At 41.6% G+C, this 21452-nt stretch overlaps 2 protein-coding genes across 3 annotated transcripts in view; one reads left to right on the top strand and one right to left on the bottom strand.

Moving 5' to 3' along the window:
• The window catches only part of LOC122563496 (sodium/potassium-transporting ATPase subunit beta-1-interacting protein 1), a 591744-nt gene extending 591085 nt beyond the window's left edge, over nucleotides 1–659 (bottom strand). The window contains exon 1 of the mRNA XM_087976711.1: nucleotides 641–659. The gene's annotated coding sequence lies outside the window, so the exon portion shown is untranslated. The remainder of the gene's footprint in view (nucleotides 1–640) is intronic.
• LOC122563375 (uncharacterized) overlaps nucleotides 1–21452 on the top strand; it is a 38923-nt gene that overhangs the window by 7538 nt on the left and 9933 nt on the right. The window contains exon 3 of one of the 2 annotated variants that reach the window (XM_043717115.2): nucleotides 11573–11674. The exons of the other annotated variant lie outside the window; for it this stretch is intronic. Coding sequence (XP_043573050.1) covers nucleotides 11573–11674 — 102 coding nt within the window. The remainder of the gene's footprint in view (nucleotides 1–11572; nucleotides 11675–21452) is intronic. 2 annotated transcript variants of the gene reach the window in all.

The raw sequence follows: 21452 nt of genomic DNA, 5'->3' as shown, positions 1-21452 counted from the left end.
ATAAATACTTCCTCAGTCAACAATACCCAGGCAAGGCTTAAAGGGTTAAACCCTTTTATTTTGATATTATAAATTTCAGGATTGAGAGAAAATGACAGATGGGAAGGTGAAGACATTCAGGAGATATTATAAAACGAATGGAATAGCAGTGGCCAGATTGTCAATGCTCATGGTGATGCACAATGATTATAAAATGGCAGCTATTGTAACACTGTTGCCAGTGAAAATACCCGATGCCAACTGCAGTGAAATGTAACACAGAATTTAAGCTATAGAGGCTTTTAAGCTCTTTTGGCTAAGTGTGCGTTTTTTTTGGAAGGATTCACACCACAAGGCCCAGCAATATTGTTTACCACATCGTATCAAAAGTACCTTATTTACTACCTGGCCCAACCTTATAGCAACTCTCACATCTGACTCTGTCTGTATACACTTGGCACTCACTGGATATTCACCAAAAGACCAGCGCTTGTTACACATCATTTTCAAAAGGCCAGTGTGCACCTGGACAAATCGTTGGCAATCCAGCATTGCCACTCACTGCTCACTGCACATAGCCAGCATGTCTGACACTCCCTGTTATGTACCGCCCAATTCTCTCACCCTTGTCATTGTTTAACCACACATGCACACACTTTACCTGCCCTGACTTGCTTCCTGTCTAAACAGCCTCTCCAGGTCAATGCTGCCTGTGGCTCCGCAGGAGACCCATACGCAATTGATGTCCACTCAGGGAACCTCACACACAGGCAAGTAATCAAACCATTCTAAATATGACCTTTTATTGGCAACCACCTAAAGTGAACACAAACAAAACCATTATAGACTGCAGTTCACCTTTGGAATGCAAACAAAATGCTGGCATCATGACCAACAACTATTCTACAGTCCATGATGGTCTCCTAGTTCTCACCAACTGGAACTGAATGTCAATCAGGTCTTGTCTGGCTAGAAGTGCCTGGTACTACTGAGCTCTATCATGGACAAGGAGAGCTTCTTCCTCCTCCTGCTCAGATGACTTCTCTCATTCCCCCAACTCCTCAGCATCTATCATGTCACCTGGTTCCTGTGCAGAGCAGAGTGAGTTAGGATGGCATGAGACACATTGTCTGGATTGGACTGGAGAGTTCTAAGCTGTGGAACTGGATGTTCAGCACACTTATTTTTTGCTCCACCATGGTCCCAAGTCACACCATATTCACCTGCTTGGCGAGTATGCCATATCAGCCGAGTGACCAATACAGGGCATGCCTGCTGTGCTCTAACCCCACTTCCAACCTGGACCCAATCCCCTAACAAACCTGTCATCTGCGTTCAGTACAGACCATCATCACATAAAAATTAAGCAGTTTTCCCTTGTCCTACAGCACCCCTGCAAGTTCTACATGTGATGGGACCTTTTCAACCAACATTCACCTCTTTTCATGCCTTTGTCACCTCAGTGATGTGGAGGTTAGTAGCAATGTTTGATTTGCAAGTACAAATGGCATGGTGCAAATCACCTTTGACCAGCATTTGATACGTCAGCGCAATCACTCTGAATGCATTGTATTTGGTCAAAGAAATGTTTGCAAATGAAATGGAGCTGAAGTTTGCAGACCCAGACTTCATGTAGTTGCTCTATCAGCGGAATATTAATGAGGTGAGTTGCAGTGTATTTCCTTTTAATTGGCAACTCACTACTGCCTCTCGAGAAAATCACCGTGCTCCTTGGCAAATGCATCAGCTTCCTCCCAATGTCAAGATGGGCATCGTTGGCCCTCTCACCCAATTCTGCCAGAAATCTCACAATCACTAACTTCACTGAGACCCCTGTAGGATTCCCATCTGTAACATTCATTGTTTCACTAACTTAGTGTGCTAAAAGAAGTTAAAAGAATGCTTGGCCCATTATAATGCCAGTTTCTCTTGTTCTGCAGGCATTCTTAATGCTTAAAGGAGGGTCGAAGTGGACTTGTTGGGCCAAATGGCCTGTTTCCACACTGTAGGGATACTACGATTCTAAAATTAAATTGCTGCTTTAAGATTCTTTGTGCTTTTCACTAACTTATTTAAAGGCACTTTTTGGGAAGCCAGTGATTGCAAACTTGGCTAAAGCTTTTTTCTCTGTCTCTATCATTGCTTCGCTATTTATTCAGAGAAATATATAATTGTCTGACCTCCTCTCCATCACCATCATCTGAAAGAAGCCCAGGGTTAGAGCACTGGAACACAATAAGCAGATTGGATATTGCAGTAGACAGAACAATTTTCTATCTATTTCATGGGCTCCATTTAACCAGGAACTTTAACTGTGTCCTTGGCAGAGTTCCTTTCACAAATAACATCAGCAAAAATAGACAGTCTGGTGGTTCATTCAGTTGATGTCTGCGGAGTCTTAATGTGGGCAAAATTAATGGCTACACCAAATTACATCATTTGTACTTTGACTAGCAACTCATGGCACATGGACATCTCCTGGAAATGATAGCTCCCTACATCATCACCAAATCCGGCCTCATTATAAGTTTCTTTTTCCCAGTTTATTGATTTAAGGACCATAAATATAAAATGCTCACTGATAAATTCAACAGGGAATGCAAGAGAAACCTCTTTCACCCAAAGAATTGTTAGGATGTGGAACTTGTTGCCAGGGACAGAAGTCATGGTCACCCTTGCTTCTCCTGTCACAAGTCCCTGCTCAATGCGCTGTGAGCCCTCACTCTTTGTCCCCATACTGAAAGCTGAATCCTACAACCCTGGGCCCAGGTTATTAGACTCTGATTTAGCTCCTGTCCCCACTTGTACCAGAGTGAGTATTTGAGGTACACAGCATTGATGCTTTTAAAGGGAAAAGAAAGCTAAAAATACATTGTAAATATGATTGGAAATGGGCATGGAGCACATCTTGATAAGCAGAACTGTTTACTGAATGATGTAAAGAGTGGGGAGATCCCTGCATAACACCTGTGCAGTAAATCCTGCTCCACATTGTCACATGATGTGGCATCACTTCCTGTTGGTAGCTGTTGCCTTTAATGTAATAAATGTTGAATGGAGCATATTACCAGAAGGGGCCATAATGTGCTAAACGACCTCTGCCCACACTGTGCATTGTACGTAATTCCAAAAAAAGTTATTTGTCCAATTTAATACTCCATCATCTTCTCAGTTAGTCAACTGATGACGAGCTTATGCCAAACCTCTCCTGCTCCTTGGATGCTGCCTGACCAGCTGTGCCTTTCCAACACTACGCTCTTCGACTGTGATCTCCAGCCTCTGCAGTCCTCACTTTCTCCCAACTTGATTGCATTGCCATTTATGCTATTTAATACATTTGTTGTAAATTATCTCATCATCAAGAGAATTTCTGCTGGTCCTCTTTCTACATTATCTCAGGCAAATGCTCTCTTTGTGTCACTTTGCAGCCTTTATATTTCATGGCTTAGCATCCTGGGCCCGACTACCCACAGGGACTTAGCAACAGCAAATACAACGGGCTGAGGCAGAAACCCAGGCAGAACAAGATTATGGCTGCACAGACTACAATAGCTTTGGTACATGGAAGTGGGGCTACTTTACTCTGCACGGCAATGGCTGAACTCTCATTAAAGTTGTGTAAAATTACCCATCCGTTCGGTTTAGGCCAGGAGACATTTCTTTTCCCGAGTATCATTAGAATTCTCTTCCATAGACAGCTGTGGATGCTGAGTCATTGCATGCACTCAAGCCTGAGCTCAACAGATTTTTGATCTTCAAGGAATTGAGGATGATGAGGGGAGGCAGCAAAATGGGGTGAAAATTACAATCAGAGCAACCACGATCTTAGTGAATGATGGAGCAGGCTTGATGGGCTGATTAGCCTACTCCTGCTCCTCTTCCTTATAACCTTGCTATTTGAGGAATTAACGAGCAAACTCAGTGCAATTTGTTCATTTCAGTAAAGGAGCCAAATCAATGGAGGGTCCTGATGGGAGATCTATTTTAACTGGAGTGAAGAGGGCGTATTTGCCTCAGATTGACCAGTTATTTCAATGGGTGAAGGGAATCCAGGAAAGAAAGAGTGCAAAATAATGCAAATTGATTTCATGCTCATCAAGGTAAAGGATATCAGTCTGGAAGAATGGAACATTTCTATTTTTACCATTTACCATTCAGTGTCAGGATCAAGTACGTTCAGATCAAATATAGAACAGCCAACTTCAGAGTAAAACTCCAACTGCTCCAACAATATGGTTTGGCTTCGGCTTTTGAAGTGCCTAACTCCTTTCAGGAAGTGTGATTCTATTATTTTTCTCTATTTCGAGCTCTCTGGTTGAGATTGACAATTACCCTGAACTATAGATAGATCTTAAAGAGCACATCTGTGCTCAGGAAGAAATGGGTCAACTCTGACCAAAAAGATTTTATGTGGGGATTAATAAGTGGCACGGAAACTTTCATCTTGTACATCCCGATCAAATTCAAACCTAAATCCGAGGGATGAAAGTGCAATTATCAGTGAAAATGCTACTCGCATACAAAATAGGAGCAGAGGCAGATTACTTCATTCATTTTGAGCCTCTGGCACTATTTGCTAAGATCATGGATGATCTTTTTGTGTTTTGAATTCCACATTCCCATCCACCCGTATAACTATCACTTCCCCTGCCTAGCAAGAGATATCCACCATTGTCCTTTGTCTTAAAAATATTCCATGATTCCATCCCTATTGTCTTGTGAGGCAGGGAGGTTCAAAGTTGCACAACCATTTGTGATTTATACATGAAAACTATCAAACTAGGAAGGAAATAATGTGCATTTATATATTTCCCATGAGGTCACAAGTGCTTTTGGAGCAGTGAAATACTTTTCAATGAATCTAGGTGTCATATAAGGTGTACCAGTCAATCTGAATGTGGCCACATCCTACAAAGAGCAATTAAATATATGACCAGATATTTCTTATTAGCTAGATTGAATTTACGGTACAGACAGGCTGTAGAGTGTTGTTTATTCAAGGCTGAGATAGACAGATTTTTAATCAATAAGTGATTCCCGTATTCAGTTATAGGGAAAAGGCAGAAAAGTGGAGTTGACGTTTATTCAGATCACCCGTAATCACATTGAATGGTGGCAGGAGACTCAATGGGCTGAATGGCCTGCTTTAACTCTGACATCTGATGGACTTATGGTCAACTTGCCCAGCTTGTTATGTTCCATAGGAGCTTCATCCCATTTTATCTCACATCATCAGCATATCTTTCTATTTCTTTTCTCTCCTGTGCTGAACAAGCGCCTCCTCAAGTGCATTTATGACCAATATATTTGTTGCAAGATGAGCTATATTTAAATTTCTTTTGACAGCTGCACAGCGGCCATGCATTCATACTTTATCTTCAAGGAGACCCCTTGAGAGCAGTCTGGGCAATACATTGTCAATTGCTTTGTGGTTGTCTTTAAACTCTCAGTTTTGGATTCCACTTCTAAATTGGGCACACAGTTGTAGGATAGTTTTGGCCCGACCATTCAATGAACTCCCGTTCTTCAAATATTGATGCGGAATATCTTACTTCCACGCTGATGTGGCATTTGAATTTTATTAGAATTAGAATCCCTACTGTGTGGAAACAGGCCCTTCGACCCAACAAGTCCACATCGATGCACCAACATCAATATGATTGATGTCACACCTGGATGACAGTACCTCTGACAGTGCAGTACACTGAGTACTGAAGTGAAGTTCCAAATTAGATTTCGTGCTCAGGTCTCTGAAGTGGAATTTGAGAGCACAGTGTTATGACTCCAAGGTCTTTAGATCTTTTTCCCAAACAATTCAATGTCTAGCATTCCTATCCCTTTGAATTAGATTAGATTACATTACAGTATGGAAACAGGCCCTTCGACCCAACAAGTCCACACCGCCCCGCCGAAGCGCAACCCACCCATACCCCTACATTTACCCCTTACCTAACACTACGGGCAATTTAGCATGGCCAATTCACCTGACCTGTACATCTTTGGACTGTGGGAGGAAACCCACGCAGACACGGGGAGAACGTGCAAATCCACACAGTCAGTCGCCTGAGGCGGGAATGTGGGGCACATTGATAATCAGAGTTGAAAAGTGTGGTGCTGGAAAAACACAGCAGGCCAGGCAGCATCCAAGGAGCAGAAGAATCGACGTTTCAGGCATAAGCCCTTCTTCTCTCACTGAGATCCTTGTAGAGGGAGGAGGAGTGCTTCTTCAAGGTAGGCATCCTTGCAAGTGGATTCGCAGTAGGTTAAGATCAACTAGGAGAAAGTGAGGACTGCAGATGCTGGAGACCAGAGTTGAAAAGTGTGGTGCTGGAAAAGCGCAGCAGGCCAGGCAGCATCCGAGGAGCAGGAGAACTCTGGCCTGGCCTGCTGTGTTTTTCCAGCACCACACTTTTCAACTCTGGTCTCCAACATCTGCAGTCCTCACTTTCTCCTAGTTGATCTTAACCTACTGCGAATCCACTTGCAAGGATGCCTACCTTGAAGAAGCTCTCCTCCTCCCTCTACAAGGATCTCAGTGAGAGAAGAAGGGCTTATGCCTGAAACGTCGATTCTTCTGCTCCTTGGATGCTACCTGACCTGCTGTGTTTTTCCAGCACCACACTTTTTTTACTCTGATCTCCAGCATCTGCAGTCCTCACTTTCTCCTCCATATTAACAATCAGCTAACCAGCAGAGTTTATTGATTTGATCTTGAGAAGGTGATGTTCAGCAGCTGTTTTGAAGCTCTGCAGTCCATGTATTTTACATGTACTCACAGTGCTGGAAGGAAGGGGGTGGGGGCTTCCAGCATTATGACTCACTAACTGTGAAGGAACATTGAAATATTTCCAAGTCAGGATGATGTGTGACTTGGAAAGGGACTTTGTCGATGGTAGTATTCCCATTTGATGATATTGACATTATGTTAGAATGCATAACTGTGGTACTCATATTTAGGGTGTGCCAAGTTTTTGTAGGATCCATCTCCCTGTTCAATTCTGGATTAGAATTATTTGAGCCACAACTCTTCTTGAAATTGTGGGAGGATACTGAGTTGTACGTATTTGAAGTGAGAAGATTCAACCCTTTTCTTTTAACCAAGGATTACTCCTAAATATTTGGCTCTTCTCCTTTTTTAGGTTTTCTGACCTTCAGTCACCCAGCTTACCAAAAGATGGGGCACAACGTGGATCTCTTAATACTGACATCAACATGAGCAGTGTGTGTGAGACTGTTGAGGATATTGGTTTGGGCCCCTTGCCTCTCCTTTGCTGTTTTGCTTGCACCTGGGTCAATCTGGAGATGGAGCCCATGACATCTATCAGACTGCCAAAGATCTTTCGCAACCTGTGGGATCTCAGTATATGAAGCAGCCCAGTAACAAATTAGTGTTGTTGCAGTTTGTTGATACCTTGTTTGAATAGGAGAAAGTGAGGACTGCTGATGTTGGATAGTCAGAGTCAAAAAAAAGTGGCGCTGGAAAAGCACAGCAGCTCAGGTAGCACCCCAGGAGCAGGAGAGTCGACATTCTTGATGAAGAGCTTATGCTCGAATCATCAATTTTCATGCTCCTCAGATGCTGCCTGACCTATTGTGATTTTCCAGTGCCACACTTTTTAACTCCTGTTTTGAATAGACTAATGGGAATATTATTCTGGTGGTGACTTCATCCTAACCAGCACTCCCTCGCAGTGGTTATCTTATTTAACTTTGGTGCATAAAAAGTAGTTCTAGAGACCTTGACAGAATGCCTATGCAATAAAGAAATTGATTACTCACCATACTGTGCTCCCTTATTGTTCTCCAAGAGAAGACAAAGACGGTTTCCCTATTAAGTGACAATGTAAAGAATTACCATATTGTCGATTTTCAATGATTAAGAGTGGGGCAGCACTGTGGCTCAGTGGTTAGCACTGATACCTCACAGCACCAGGAACCCAGGTTCAATTCCAGCCTCAGGTGATTGTCTGTGTGGAGTTTGCACATTCTTCCCGTGTCTGTGTGGATTTCCTCCGGGTGCACTGGTTTCCTCCCACAGTCCAAAGATGTGCAGGTTTGGTGTATTAATCATGGGAAATGGCCATAGTGTCCAGGGTTGTGTAGGTTATTTGGATTGGCCATGGGAAATGGGTGGGATGCTCATTGGAGGATCGTTGTGGACTCAATGGGCCAAATGGCCTGCTTCCACACAATAGGGATTCTGTGAATCTGAGAAGAAAGGACTGCCATAGACACCACAGGGTGCTAGCTAGATGCAGCGAAGAATTCTTGTCAAAGAGGTTAATATATGCAAATTTACAGGCATTTGTATACATCTACTTAAGACTTAATTTTAAACTCAATGCTTTTCAATTAAATTTTTTGTTACTTGGCTGTTGTAAGTTTTCCCTTGAGATAAGCAAGTTGAATAAGAGTTCAACCATGTTAGATTTGTATCGGTTGAACAAAATCTCCTGGTGTGCTTAGCAAATTTTGTAAACTGAAGTCAAACTTATTTCTCGCAGGCAGCTTTTAAGGCTGTTAGTTCATTTTCGTAATTCCATGGCATCTACGGAATTTGGTAGGGGAAATGCAGTTATAACACATAAATAAGATCAGCTTTCTGAAGTAGCTAGGGTTGATTGGATTCTGAAAAATCTTTGCACTTGCTGAGTCAAACCAAATTGAAATCGAATGAGGCTAATCCGGAAAACAACAAATGCTGGAGATCACAGCGGGTCAGACAGCATCCATGGAGAAAGACGTTTCAAGTCGACATGACTGTTCATCAGAGCTGAAGTGAAGTGTGGAGGGGGCAGTACTTATAGTTGCGAGAAGAAGGGTGGGGTTTGGGGGTGGTGGCGTTTGGAGTGCTGGGGAACAAAGGATGTTGATATTTTGGATTAAGTGATGAGAATGTGAGAATGGCAGAACAATGGTGTGTCTAACTGCCCAACTCGGAAGAGCAGACAGACCCACTCGGGTGGGGGGAAGGGAGAGAAGGTATGGTAACAGAGAATGGAACAAGTAAAGCTAAACAAAAGGGAAGGGATGGGAGTTGGTTCGCAGTCTGTTGAACTTAATGTTAAGTCCAGAAGACTATAAAGTGCCAAGTCTGAAGATGAGATGTTATTCCTCAAGATGTTCTGAGATTACTTCTTCCTCCTGAGCTTCCTTTCCCCCCTTTAATGTTACCAGTCCATGATGTCTCATTTATGAGAGGAAATTAGCATCTGGAAAATACTTCATGAGGCAAGAAAATCAAATAATTTCTGCTAATTACTCTTCGCAGCAGCTGCCTTTGTAATTTACAGTTTTAGGTTTCAAGAGTAACAAATCCTTACATGATTTAATGCCGCTTTTGTATAAATAGAATTCCAGCCATTCCACGACAAAGAAATGAATCATAGTAATGGAGCAATGCCAGGGAGAGGGAAGTGGATGGGTGGGCTGATATGGAGGATTAGGTGAACAATGTCCCAATGTGCATATTTTGGAATTTCAACCACACCAAAACCACTCCTCCCCCCACCATCGTTCCAATTTTCTCCTCATACCTTTTGATCTCTTTGGCCCTGGGACCTATATCCAACTCCTCCTTGAAGCATTCAGAGTTTTGGTCTCAACACTTTCGGTGACAGAGAATTCCACAGGCTCACCACTCTCTGGGTGGAGAATTTTCTCCTCATCTCAATTTTAAATGGCCTACCCTGTATCCTTAAACTATGAAGCTTGGTTGGACTCTCCCACCATCAGGAACATCTGACGTTTACAGCATTTTATAGTTTTCTATGAGATCACTCCTTATTCTTCAAACGTACATTGAATACAGATCTAACCGATCCAATCTCTCTTCATACATCAGTCCTGACATCCCAGGAATCAGTCTGGTAAACCTGTGTTGCATTCCCTCCATTGCCAGGCCTCTTGGAGACCAAAAATGCACAGAGTACTCCAGGTGTGGTCTCTCCAAGGCCCTGCACATTTGCAGCAAGACATCCCTGCCCCTATACTCCAATCCTGTCACTGGGAAGCCAACGTACCATTTGCCTTCTTTACCAGCTGTTGCATCTGAAGGCTTACTTTCAGCGGTTGATGCACAAGGGCACTCAGGTTTTGTTCAACTTCTGTCTTTCTCAATCAGATTCAGGTAATAATCAGCCTTCCTGTTTTTACTACCAAAGTAGATAATCTCATGGTTACCCACATTATACTGTGTCTACATGCATTTGTCCACAAGCTCAACTAAAGCTTCTCTTTACCTTCCTCATAGATCATCTATCCACCCAGCTTTGTGTCATGGAGGGGACAGGCCAGGATGAGTTATTCATGGGATGTGGGCATCCCTGGCTTGGCCAACATTCATTGTTTAGCCCTAACTGTTTCTGAGAAGGTGATGCCGAGACTCCTTCCTGAACTATTGCAGCCACAATGCCAATCTGAGCAGAGATCCAAGACCATGATCTAGCAGCAGCAATGAAACAACAGTATAGTCTATATAAGTCAGGGTGACATGTCTGATCTGATCTTCTAATGTCTAGCATTGTGCAATCAAGTATAGGAACAACAGATTTCATCGTCAACTCCAAGGTGATTGGTATCTTACCACAGGCCAACTAGTAAATAGACAGGGTTCATTTCCACCAAGGAGCTTGGGGTGAAGTAGCAGCTAAGACATGACTGAAAGCAAGTCATTTATTAACTTGGCAGAGTCTGTTTAAGCAGCACACAGTCGACTTAAAAAGGAGAATCAACCCAAGCAAACACAGAATCCTTACAATGTGGAAGCAGGTCATTCAGCCGATCAAGTCCACACCGACTCTCTGAAGAGCATCCCACCAAGATCCACCCCATTGCTTTGACCCTACAATTCCCATAACTAAGCCACCTAGCCTATACATCCCTGGACAATACAGCATGTCCAATCCACCTAACCTGCACATCTTTGTGACTGTGGGGGGAAACCAGAGCACCAGAGGAAACCCAAGCAGTCACGGGGAGAATGCGCAAACTCTACACACACAGTCACCCAAGCATGGAATTGAACGCAGGTCCCTCACACCAATAGCCACCGTGCTACCTCTGGAACTGAACTTATGACTGAAACTGCATCAGTGCTTCCTGATTATAGCAGGATTAGAAGCAGTCAAGAATAAGGGGTACGCCATTCAGGACTGAGATGAGGAAGAATTTCTTCACTCAGAGTTGTGAACCTGTGGAATTCTTTCCCACAGGAAGCTGTTGGGGCCAGTTTGTTGGATATATTCAAGAGGCAGTTGGACGTGGCCCTTGTAGCTAAAGGGACCATTGGATATGGAGAGAAAACGGGAATGGGATACTAAGATTGCCTGATCAGCCATGATCATATTGAAGGGCCAAATGGCCTACTCCTACACCTATGTTCTATGCTATACTTCCAGAAAATCAGAGGTTATATGAAATTAATCTTGATCACTTATAGCCAGGCTCTCCATTCTGCATGGCGGATATGTGATTGCTCTAAAGCTATCATTCGTGGATCATGCTACAAGGTAAGAGAGGGAATGAAACGCACCACAAGATCTGACATTTTTCTTCTATTTAACAATTCTTTACTTTACTGTTTTTGTGTCAGATAATCATAAAGGACGAGTTGCTGGGAGAAACGTTACAAACATGTCCAGCAAAGGATGGTGCAGCAGTCAACACAGAGGTTAAACAAGAAGTTGAAATTCCTGTAAGTGTTTCTAATTGAGAATAAAGAAGATAAAGTTGCCCAGACTGCAGGGGTGCTCTTCCATTAAAGACAGACAATTGGCCGGGGTTTAACCCTGATGGGTCAGCACTCTTCAGGCAAGGGAAAAATGTTGGACCTTCATGGTAATCTCAGTCAGTGTGGCAATTGAACCCGAGTTGTTAGTATTACTCTGAATTGCAAACTAGCTATTGGGTCAACTAATCCACCCATTCCATAGTTGAGAATATTCCTTCACTGGCTCACCTGTGTTAAACCAGCACTCAAATTTAAGAACAAGTGAAACTATTGGTGTTTTTGCACCATTTCCCTTGCGAAGGAAAAATTATTTGATTTTTGGGTAAATGCATCATATTGTGAGGTATTGTGTCATGGAAACCAAGAGTTACTTGATTGCAGTTGGGGTGATATTCTCTTTGCTAATGTGGATCAAGTGACAGCATGGTAATGGCATTGGACTGGCATCACTAAATGTTGAGAGTTTATCCCTCCATTGTAAGGTGGGAAATTATATTTGATAAATCTAAAGACTGGACAAGAAACATTGTTGGATTACTGCACACTAATATATATACAGACACACGCACGCATGCACACACCCCGGTTCACCATTGATGCTCCAGCCTCAAGATGCTTCAGTAGCTATACCACATGGCTGCATACAGAGCGTGATTACATAAACTGGCACATTCAAGAGAACAAACATCAAATCATAACCACCATGATCTTATTAAATACATTCACATGGGACCAAATAGCCTGCTGCTGTCTTTGTTTATATGTTCAATAAGAAATTATGTAACCCATGGAGAATAAGGCCAACCTCCCAGAGTCATAGAATCATACAACAAGGAATCAGACCCTTCCGTCTAACTTGTCTATGCTGACCAAAGTTCCCAAACTAAAATAAGTCCCATTTTTCTGTATTTGGCCCATATCCCTCTGAACCTTTCCTATTCATGTACCTGTCCAAATCTTTTTTAAATGTTGTAACTGTACCTGCGTCTGTCACTTCCTCTGGCAGTTCATTCCACACACAAACCACCCTCTGTGTGAAAAAGTTGTTGCTCAGGCCCCTTATAAATCTTTCTTCTCTCACTTTAAAAATATGCCCCCTAGTTTTGAACTCCCCCACCTTAGAGAAAAGATCTTTGCTATTGACCTTATCCATTCCTCCTCATGATTTTATAAATCTCTATCAGGTTAACCGTCAACCTTCCACACCCCAGTGAAGAATGCCCCAGCTTATCCAGTCTCAGTAATATCCGAGTAAATCTTTTCTGCACCCTCTCCAGTCTAATAAAATCCTTCCTATAGCAGGGTGACCAGACTCTCAGGAATGTTGGTTTGGAATGTATGGGCTGTGGACATTCTTTAGTTATGGAGGAAATCCAAGGTCAGTGAAAAGTGATACAAGCTCAAATTTGCTATCATAGAATGATGGCAAGTTTCGGGAGCCCTTGATGACAAGAAATATTTAAAGTTTAGTCAAAAAGAAAAGCAAAGGGAAGCATATGTATGGTTTAGGAAACAGGAAAGAAATTAAACAAGGAATTAGGAGGGGTAGAAGGGACCATGAAATGTTCTTGGCAAGTAGGAGTTTGCAGGTTATACATATATTAAGAGCAAGAGGGTAGCTAGGGAAAAGGTAGGTCCAGTCAAGGACAAAAGAGGGAAAATATGCCTGGAGCCAGTGGAAGTATGTGAAGTCCTTAATGAGTACTTTGCATTGGTATTCACCAGAGAGAAGGATGTTGATGATGGTAAGAGGGATATGTTGATATTCTAAAGCATGTCAATATTAAGAAGGAGGAGGTTTTGCGTGTCTTGAAAAACATTAAGATAGGTAACACCCCATGGGATCTATCCCAGGATAATGGGGGAGGGAAGAGAGGAGATTGCTGAGGTCTTGACAGAGATCTGTGGATTCTCTTTCGCCATAAGCAAGGTGCTGGATGACTGGAGAGTAGCCAATGATGTTCTTTTGTTTAAGAAGGGTAACTGGGATATTATTCTAGAAAATTATAGGCTGATGAGTGGTCACAAAATTATTGGAGAAATTACTTAGGGATAGGATTTACTTGCATTTGGAAAATAATGAACTTAGTAGGAATGGCCAGCATAGCTTTGTGCAGCAAAGATCTTGTCCCCCAAATTTTTAAAACGTTTTTTGAGGAAGTGATGAAGCTGATTGATGAGAGTAGGGCATTGGACATGGCCTACATGGACTTAACTAAAGCATTTGACAATGTACCTCATGGTAGGCCGAGTCCAGAAGATTAAGTCACATGGGATCCACAGTAAATTGTAAGTTCAACACAAAATTGGCTTGGTCATAGAAAACAGAGAATTAATTGTGGAGCGGTGCTTTCTGACTATAAGTCTGTGACTAGTGGTGGACTGCAAGGATCAGTGCTGGAATCTTTGTTGTTTGCAATATATATATATATATGATTTAGATGAAAATATCAATGGTCTGATTAGCGGTAGACAGAGTGAACAGACGTTCACTGAAGTAATTCCTGGGATAATGTCCTATGATGAAAAGGTAAAAACAATGACTGCAGATGCTGGAAACCAGATTCTGGATCAGTGGTGCTGGAAGAGCACAGCAATTCAGGCAGCATGGGGCTTTGTTCTCTCCATTCTCAGTGAGAGGTGATCCCACTCAAGCATACAGAATTATTTCAGAGCTTAACAGCTCAGACGTAGGAGGGCTACCTCCCCCTGGCTTGGGGATTCTAAATCAGACTGTTTCAGTTTAAGGGGTCGGTCATTTAGTACTGATTTGTTCATTCAGAGGTTGGTCAGTCTTAGGATTTCTCTGTCCCAGAGGGATATGGAGGCTCCGTCTTTGAGTACATTCAAGGCAGAGATTGATAGATTTCTATATACTTCAAAACAATATTTTAAATGATACTTACATTTAAAAAAGTCAATTAAAAATTAGAAAGTAATATTTTCTGTGATAGAATGTGTGTGATATATGTATAAATGTGTAAGGGAGGATATGTGGAGCAGAGATGCTAATAGATCACACCAAGTTTTAGACTCTGTGTTCTGTGGAGCTACTTTCAATTTATTCCCTTTGAAAAGGTAATGATTATGAGAAGAGCAATGATCCAGTTATTTGCTGAATAAATTTAGTTATCAACATCAGTGACACAGTGATTCAGGTTTCAAATTCCAATTTAAACTGAGGTTTAGTGTTAACAAAAATCCAACTGAGGAATGGATAGAGACAGCAGGTGAAACAAGTTTGATAATTCCAAAAGGAAATTGGAAAAATATCTAATTGGGAGTTGGTCACTCATCCAAAGAATGAAAAAAGTGTTCAATTCTGGCATCCCCTCAACTTGAACAGTAAAACTACAATCAAAATAGACAGTGCAGTACAGAAGCAAACCACAGGTAAAGACACTTTCTTGTTTTAAGTGGGATCACAGACCAAGGAGTCAGTCACTAGTAAGTGTCAGTCTGAGGTTTCATCTTGAATATTCTTTCATCTTTTTCCATTGCCGTACTAATTGAGAGAGAGATTCACAATTCCCTCTGGATACTGTTGTCCCTGTCTGGAGGATCAAACAAGCTGAGCAGATAGTCAAAGTCCTCAGGGTGTTTCAGATCTACAATGACAGCATCTGCTGGTTTACCCAGCTGTTGTAAGGTGCAATTTTTTTCTTATACTTTGAAGTTTTTTTAAAATATCTTTTTCATGATTATCTTTTTCCTGTTTATGAACACTGTGTCTCAATTTAATGTCATCAAATTTAATTCAAAAATTTTTGTGAAAACTTTGCTTTCTGATCTGCGTCTTTGTTTTGTGGAACCTTGAACACTTACCACATTTGGAATGCATCTTCAATATCAAGCATTCACAGATAATGTTTGACATTGAAGGTGGATAATAAATTATAGACCAGTGAGCCTTACTTCGGTTATGGGTAAAGTGTTGGAAAAGGTTATATGAGATAGAATTTATACTCATTGAGAAAGGAATAAGTTGATTGGGGATAGTCAACACGGTTTTGAGAAGGGTAGGTCATGCCTCACAAACCTTACTGAATACTTTGAGAAGGTGCCCAAACAAGTGAATGAGAGTAAAGCAGTTGATGTAGTGTATATAGATTTCAGTAAGGCGTTTGATAAGGTTCCCCATGGTAGACTATTGCACAAAATATGGAGGCATGGGATTAAGGGTGATTTAGCGGTTTGGATCAGAAATTGGCTAGTTGAAAGAAGACAGAGGGTGGTGGTTGATGGGAAATGTTCATCCTTGAGTTTAATTACTAGTGGGATACCACAAGGATCTGTTTTGGGTCCATTGCTATTTGTCATTTTTATAAATGACCTGGATGAGGGCATAGAAGGTTCGGTTAGTAAATTTGCGGACGACACTAAGGTCGGTAGAGTCGTGGATAGTGCCAAAGGATGTTGTAGTTTACAGAGGGACATAGCTAAGCTGCAGACCTGGGCTGAGAGATGGTAAATGGAGTTTAATGCAGAAAAATGTGAGGTCATTCACTTTGGAAGGAGTACCAGGAATGCAGAGTACTGGGCAAATAGTAGGATTCTTGGTACTGTGGATGTGCAGAGGGATCTTGGTGTCCCTGTACATAGATCCCTGAAAGTTGCCACCCAGTTTGATAGGGTTGTTAAGAAGGAGAAAGTGAGGATTGCAGATGCTGGAGATCAGAGTCAAGAGTGTGGTGCTGGAGAAACACAGCAGTCAGGCAGCATCCAAGGAGCAGGAGAATCAACGTTTTGGGCAAAAGCCCTTCATCAGAAGGCTTACAGTGTGTTAGCTTTTATTAGTAGAGGGATTGAGTTTCAAAACCATGAAGTCATGCTGCAGCTGTACAAAACTCTGGTGCGGCCGCACTCAAAGTATTGCATACAGTTTTGGTCACCTCATTATGAAAAGATGTAGAAGATTTGGAAAGGGTTCAGAGGAGATTTACTAGGATGTTGCCTGGTATGGAGGGAAGGTCTTACGAGGAAAGGCTGAGGAATTTGAGGCTGCTTTCGTTGGAGAGAAGAAGGTTGTGAGGTGACTTAATTGAAACATATAAGATAATCAGAGGTTTAGATAGGGTGGACAGTGAAAGCCTTTTTCTTCAGATGATGATGGCTAGCATGAGAGGGCATAGCTTTAAATTGAGGGGTGATAGACATAGGACAGATGTCAGAGGTAGTTTCTTTACTCAGAGAGTAGTAGGGATGTGGAACACGCTGCCGACAACCGTAATAGACTCGCCAACTTTAAGGGCATTTAAATGGTCATTGGATTGACGTGTGGATGAAAATGGAATAGTGTAGGTGGGATGGGCTTCAGATTAGTTTCACAGGTCGCCACAACATCAAGGGCCAAAGGGCCTGTACTGCGCTGCACTGTTCTATGTTCTATAAGTAAAACAAAATAACTGCTATCGTTAGATCTCGATATTAAAAATAGAAAGTGCTGGAGGAACTCAGCAGTTCTGGCAGAATTCATGGACTGAGAAACAGTTCACATTTCAAGTCTGGTATGTCTCTTCTTCAGTAGGGTTTCTCTCTCCACAGATGCTCCCAGGCCTGCAGAATATTTCCAGCACTTTGTGTCTTTATTAACACATAAGACTCTGTTCTGTTAGGGCTGGAGGAGGGATTGCAGTGGAGTTTGCGAGGGTCAGTATTGGGATCCTTCATTTTCCTGATATATATGAATCACCTAGATCTCGATGTGCAGGGGACAATTTCAAAGTGTGCAGATAACACGAAACTTGGAAGACTTGCGAACTGTAAGAAGAACAGTGTTGACTTTGAAAAGTCCGTAAACAAGTTGGTGGAGTGGGCATATAAGTGATTGGTAAGTTTCAGTGCAGAGATGTATGAGGTGATGTACTTGGTCGGAAGAATGTGGAAAGACAATATAAATGAGGCATGCAATTCTAAAACAGGATGCAGAGTACATGGACCTGTTCTATATGTGCACAGATCATTGAAGGTGGAAGGACAAGTGGAGAGTTCAGTAAGTAAAGCATACAATGTTCTCTGCTTTATTAATATGGGCATAGAGTAGAAGAGCAAGGAGATGATATTGAACTTGCATAAGACACTTGTGAGAGCTCAGTTGAAGTATTGTGTACAGTCCTGGGTGTCATATAGGAGAAATGTGAACACATTGGAAAGATGTGAACACATTGGAGAGAGAGTGCAGAAGTGCCTTACAAGACTGGTTCCACAGGAGCTTCTGTTAATGACGATAGATTGAAAGGTTGGGATGGTTCTCCTTGGAGAGAAGGAAGTTTTAATATCTATTAGAAGTTTTCAAAATCGTGAGTGTGCTAATAGAGAGGATAGGGAGAAACTGTTCCCACTTCTAAAAAGATCAAAAAGAGGCACAGATTTAAAGTGATTTTTACATGCAAAAGAAGCATTGGCGATAAGATAAAAACTCTTTTAGCTCAGTGAGCAGTTTGTGTGTGGAATGCATTGCCTGGAAGTATGGTGGAGACAGGTTCAACTGAGGCATTCAGGAGGGTATTGGATGATGGTTTCTGCCCAAACAATGTGCAAGAATATAGTGGAAAACGTAGAGGTAGTTCATTTGAGTGGTGTGCAGGCATGATGGCTTGAATAGCCTCCTTCCTTGCAGCAGGATTCCTGTAATTCTGTGATAAAGCTCCCTTTGCTTCACAACATCCTTCATCTCCAACTTCAAAGAATCTCATGCATTGCACACATGTGACATCTCTTTTGCACATACCATTTTCTGCTTCAGGCTTATCAGATCCTCAAACTGCAGCAATGCCTCTTTTTATACATGATGTTTCACTGAAATATTAAATGGATTTATCTCAGGAATTCTAGGATGGAAAAATATCGAATGAATAGATTTAAAATAATTACCATTTTTGCATTTATTCTTTCATGCACCTATTGGTAGACTTTACAGGATTCAGTGCAAATGAAACATGAAACTTAACTGGGCTTTCTTGATTGAATATATTTTGAGATCAAATGAAAATACAACTCTTGTGCAAATTGAAAGAAATTGACATTTTTTTCTGCATTTATAACTGTTATATCTCTGTGTTCCTTTATAATAAGTAATGAGGCCACTGCTGGGACGAAGATAATTGTTCCTCAATCATTGCCCTTCTGTGTTAAGTGAAACAAATCAATAAATAATAACTAGTTGATCTCATGCAGCAATTCTCACAGAAAAATATAAGTCTAATTTTAACCTATCATAAATAATATTAATAATTAGCTATTGTATCTCCTGATCATGTTAGTTGTTTTCCACCTCATTTTTAAAATAATGCTCTCCTTCCCAAATATTCAGCATACAATTTGTCATTGCATTTTGTCCTCAATGTCATTATTCTTTTTTTGCATTCCAGTTAAACAAGGTTGGCTTGTCAATAAATTACATTTTGTTTATTTGCCTGTATTCATCAAACTGCTGTGTCTTATTTTTAGGATCACAAGAAAGAGGAACAGGAGTAGGCCATTCAGCCCCTAGGGCCTGCTCCACCATTCAATAGGATCCATGGCTGATCCAACACTTTTCACATCCATTTTCCTGCTGATTCCCCATAAATGGTGTAGTTACAGCATCAATTGTGATTAACCTTGATTTTCTTCATATAAGAGGCAATGCCATTGCTAAAGCAGGAAGATTTTTGTTTTGAATAAAAAAGATCAAGGGTAGAATGTAGCCCAAGGTTAGTGAGAGAGGTCTCTCACCCAGGAAATACAAGAGTCTGAAGACTGGACATGTGGAAGTTGTGGTAATGGTTCTGGAGGAGGTTCTGCTATCAGAACTGATGGCACTCATTTTTTCATTCATTCATGGGATGAGTACTGCTGACTGGGCCAGCTTTTATTGCCCATCTAAAAATACCCAGAGGGCAGTTAAGAGCCAATCCTATCTTGCTGTAGATCTAGAGTCACATGTAGGCTAGAGTAGGTAAAGACAGCAGATCTCCTTCCCTAAAGGACGCTAGTGAACCTAGACTCTGCCAGCCTCCAAAGGGTTGCACTGGTTTGATCTATGGCAAATCAACTATATGGTATCCAAATGCATTACCAGCAATGACCAGTGCTCCCACTGGCGCTACTGGCACTGATTGTCTCAGCTTTCTAAGGTGGCACTTATGAATGGTGGAAATCCTGCCTCTAGCAATTAGCTATTAAATGTCTACAGGGTAGTTGTCCTTCCCAAACAGACCTTTTAGCCAGGGATGGAGTTGGGGCATAGAGACCAGAGCTGAAAATGTGTTGCAGCAGGTCAGGCAGCATCCAAGGAACAGGACAATCGACGTTTCGGGCATAAGCCCTTCTTCAGGAATCCCCGAAACCTTGGGCTTATGCCCGAAACATTGATTCTCCTGTTCCTTGGATGCTGCTTGACCTGCTGCGCTTTTCCAGCAACACATTTTCAGCTCTGATCTCCAGCATCTGCAGTCCTCACTTTCTTCGCATAGAGACCATAGCACTTATCATCATGCTGCTCCAACTCACAAGTGGGAGAAAAATAATTGATCCTTTTGGAGGTTGGTAGATGCTAATTTGTGAGTTTTGCTTTTGTTTACATGTTATGTGTATATTTGAAATCAAACAGCACAGATTTCACATTCTGTGAGACACTCTGTATCATTGTACAACCGATGAAGCTCAAGTGCCCTCGATTGAGAACTTCCTTAATTCACTTGGAAGATGAGAGAAGTAGATTACATTGGTTTCCATAATTGCTACTCAGAGCTCTTGGGCTGCTATGCCGAAGTGGCGTCCAATATTTTACGTTCCTGGGCTTTATATTATCTTCCAGCTATTCAATCTGTAAAGTTTTACCCTAATTTTCACAATGTGAGTATTAATACTCCATCTGAGATCAGAGTGGTGCTGGAAAAGCACAGCAGTTCAGGCAGCATTGAAGAGCAGGAAAATCAACGTTTTGGGCAAAAGCCCTTCATCAGGAAGGGCTTTTGCCCGAAACGTCGATTTTCCTGCTCCTCAGATGCTGCCTGACCTGCTGTGCTTTTCCAGCACCACTCTAATCTAGAATCTGGTTTCCAGCATCTGCAGTCCTTGTTTTTACCTACCCATCTGAGATCAGTACTGTCTAAGGCCTCCCAGTATAAGTTCATGATTTTTCAGTTTATAAACCAGTTTATATACCAAGAGAATTCTAAGCCATGTCTATTTCCAATGATGGTTCCTGCATTGAACCTGCAATTATTGCGGATAGGTTGAACAGCGAGAGATGTATGATGGGTGGTGTCGAGTTAGAAGTGAGATTGAAAGATGGATTAGTTGAGTAGTTCTGATAAGCTCTAGCAGAATCCTAAAACTGTACAGAATTAAAGCTAGGGTTATAAGTAACTCCTGCAATGACAGAATTGACAATTATAGACATCTTAGTGTGAAATTGAGACAGGCAGATGAAAGTGGTCTCATATACAAACTCTTGTCAGTGCATCCTATTTAAAAATACATGACCGATACAAATCTTTATTCACCTCCATCCATGCACCAATTAGGCCACCATAATTGGCCTTTGAAACACTGTTCCAATTATCAGATCACATCAAGGTAAATTTACCTAGCACCAGCGGTGGTCTCATTCTAATATTCATTCCTGGTGAGCTAATAATGAATTGCATTACAAATAGAACAAGTTTAAGGTTCTAAATGACCTACTGCTGTTTTTCTGTACACACTAATTATATTCATTCAGTGTCGCATCAAAAGAGCCATTTGAGTTGCTAAT

The sequence above is a fragment of the Chiloscyllium plagiosum genome, unplaced genomic scaffold, assembly GCF_037043375.1.
Source record: "Chiloscyllium plagiosum isolate Xiang-an unplaced genomic scaffold, Cpla_swu_hap1 HiC_scaffold_30, whole genome shotgun sequence".
In the NCBI taxonomy this organism is placed as follows: Eukaryota; Metazoa; Chordata; class Chondrichthyes; order Orectolobiformes; family Hemiscylliidae; genus Chiloscyllium; species Chiloscyllium plagiosum.
This window is presented reverse-complemented; position numbering and strand designations above follow the sequence as displayed.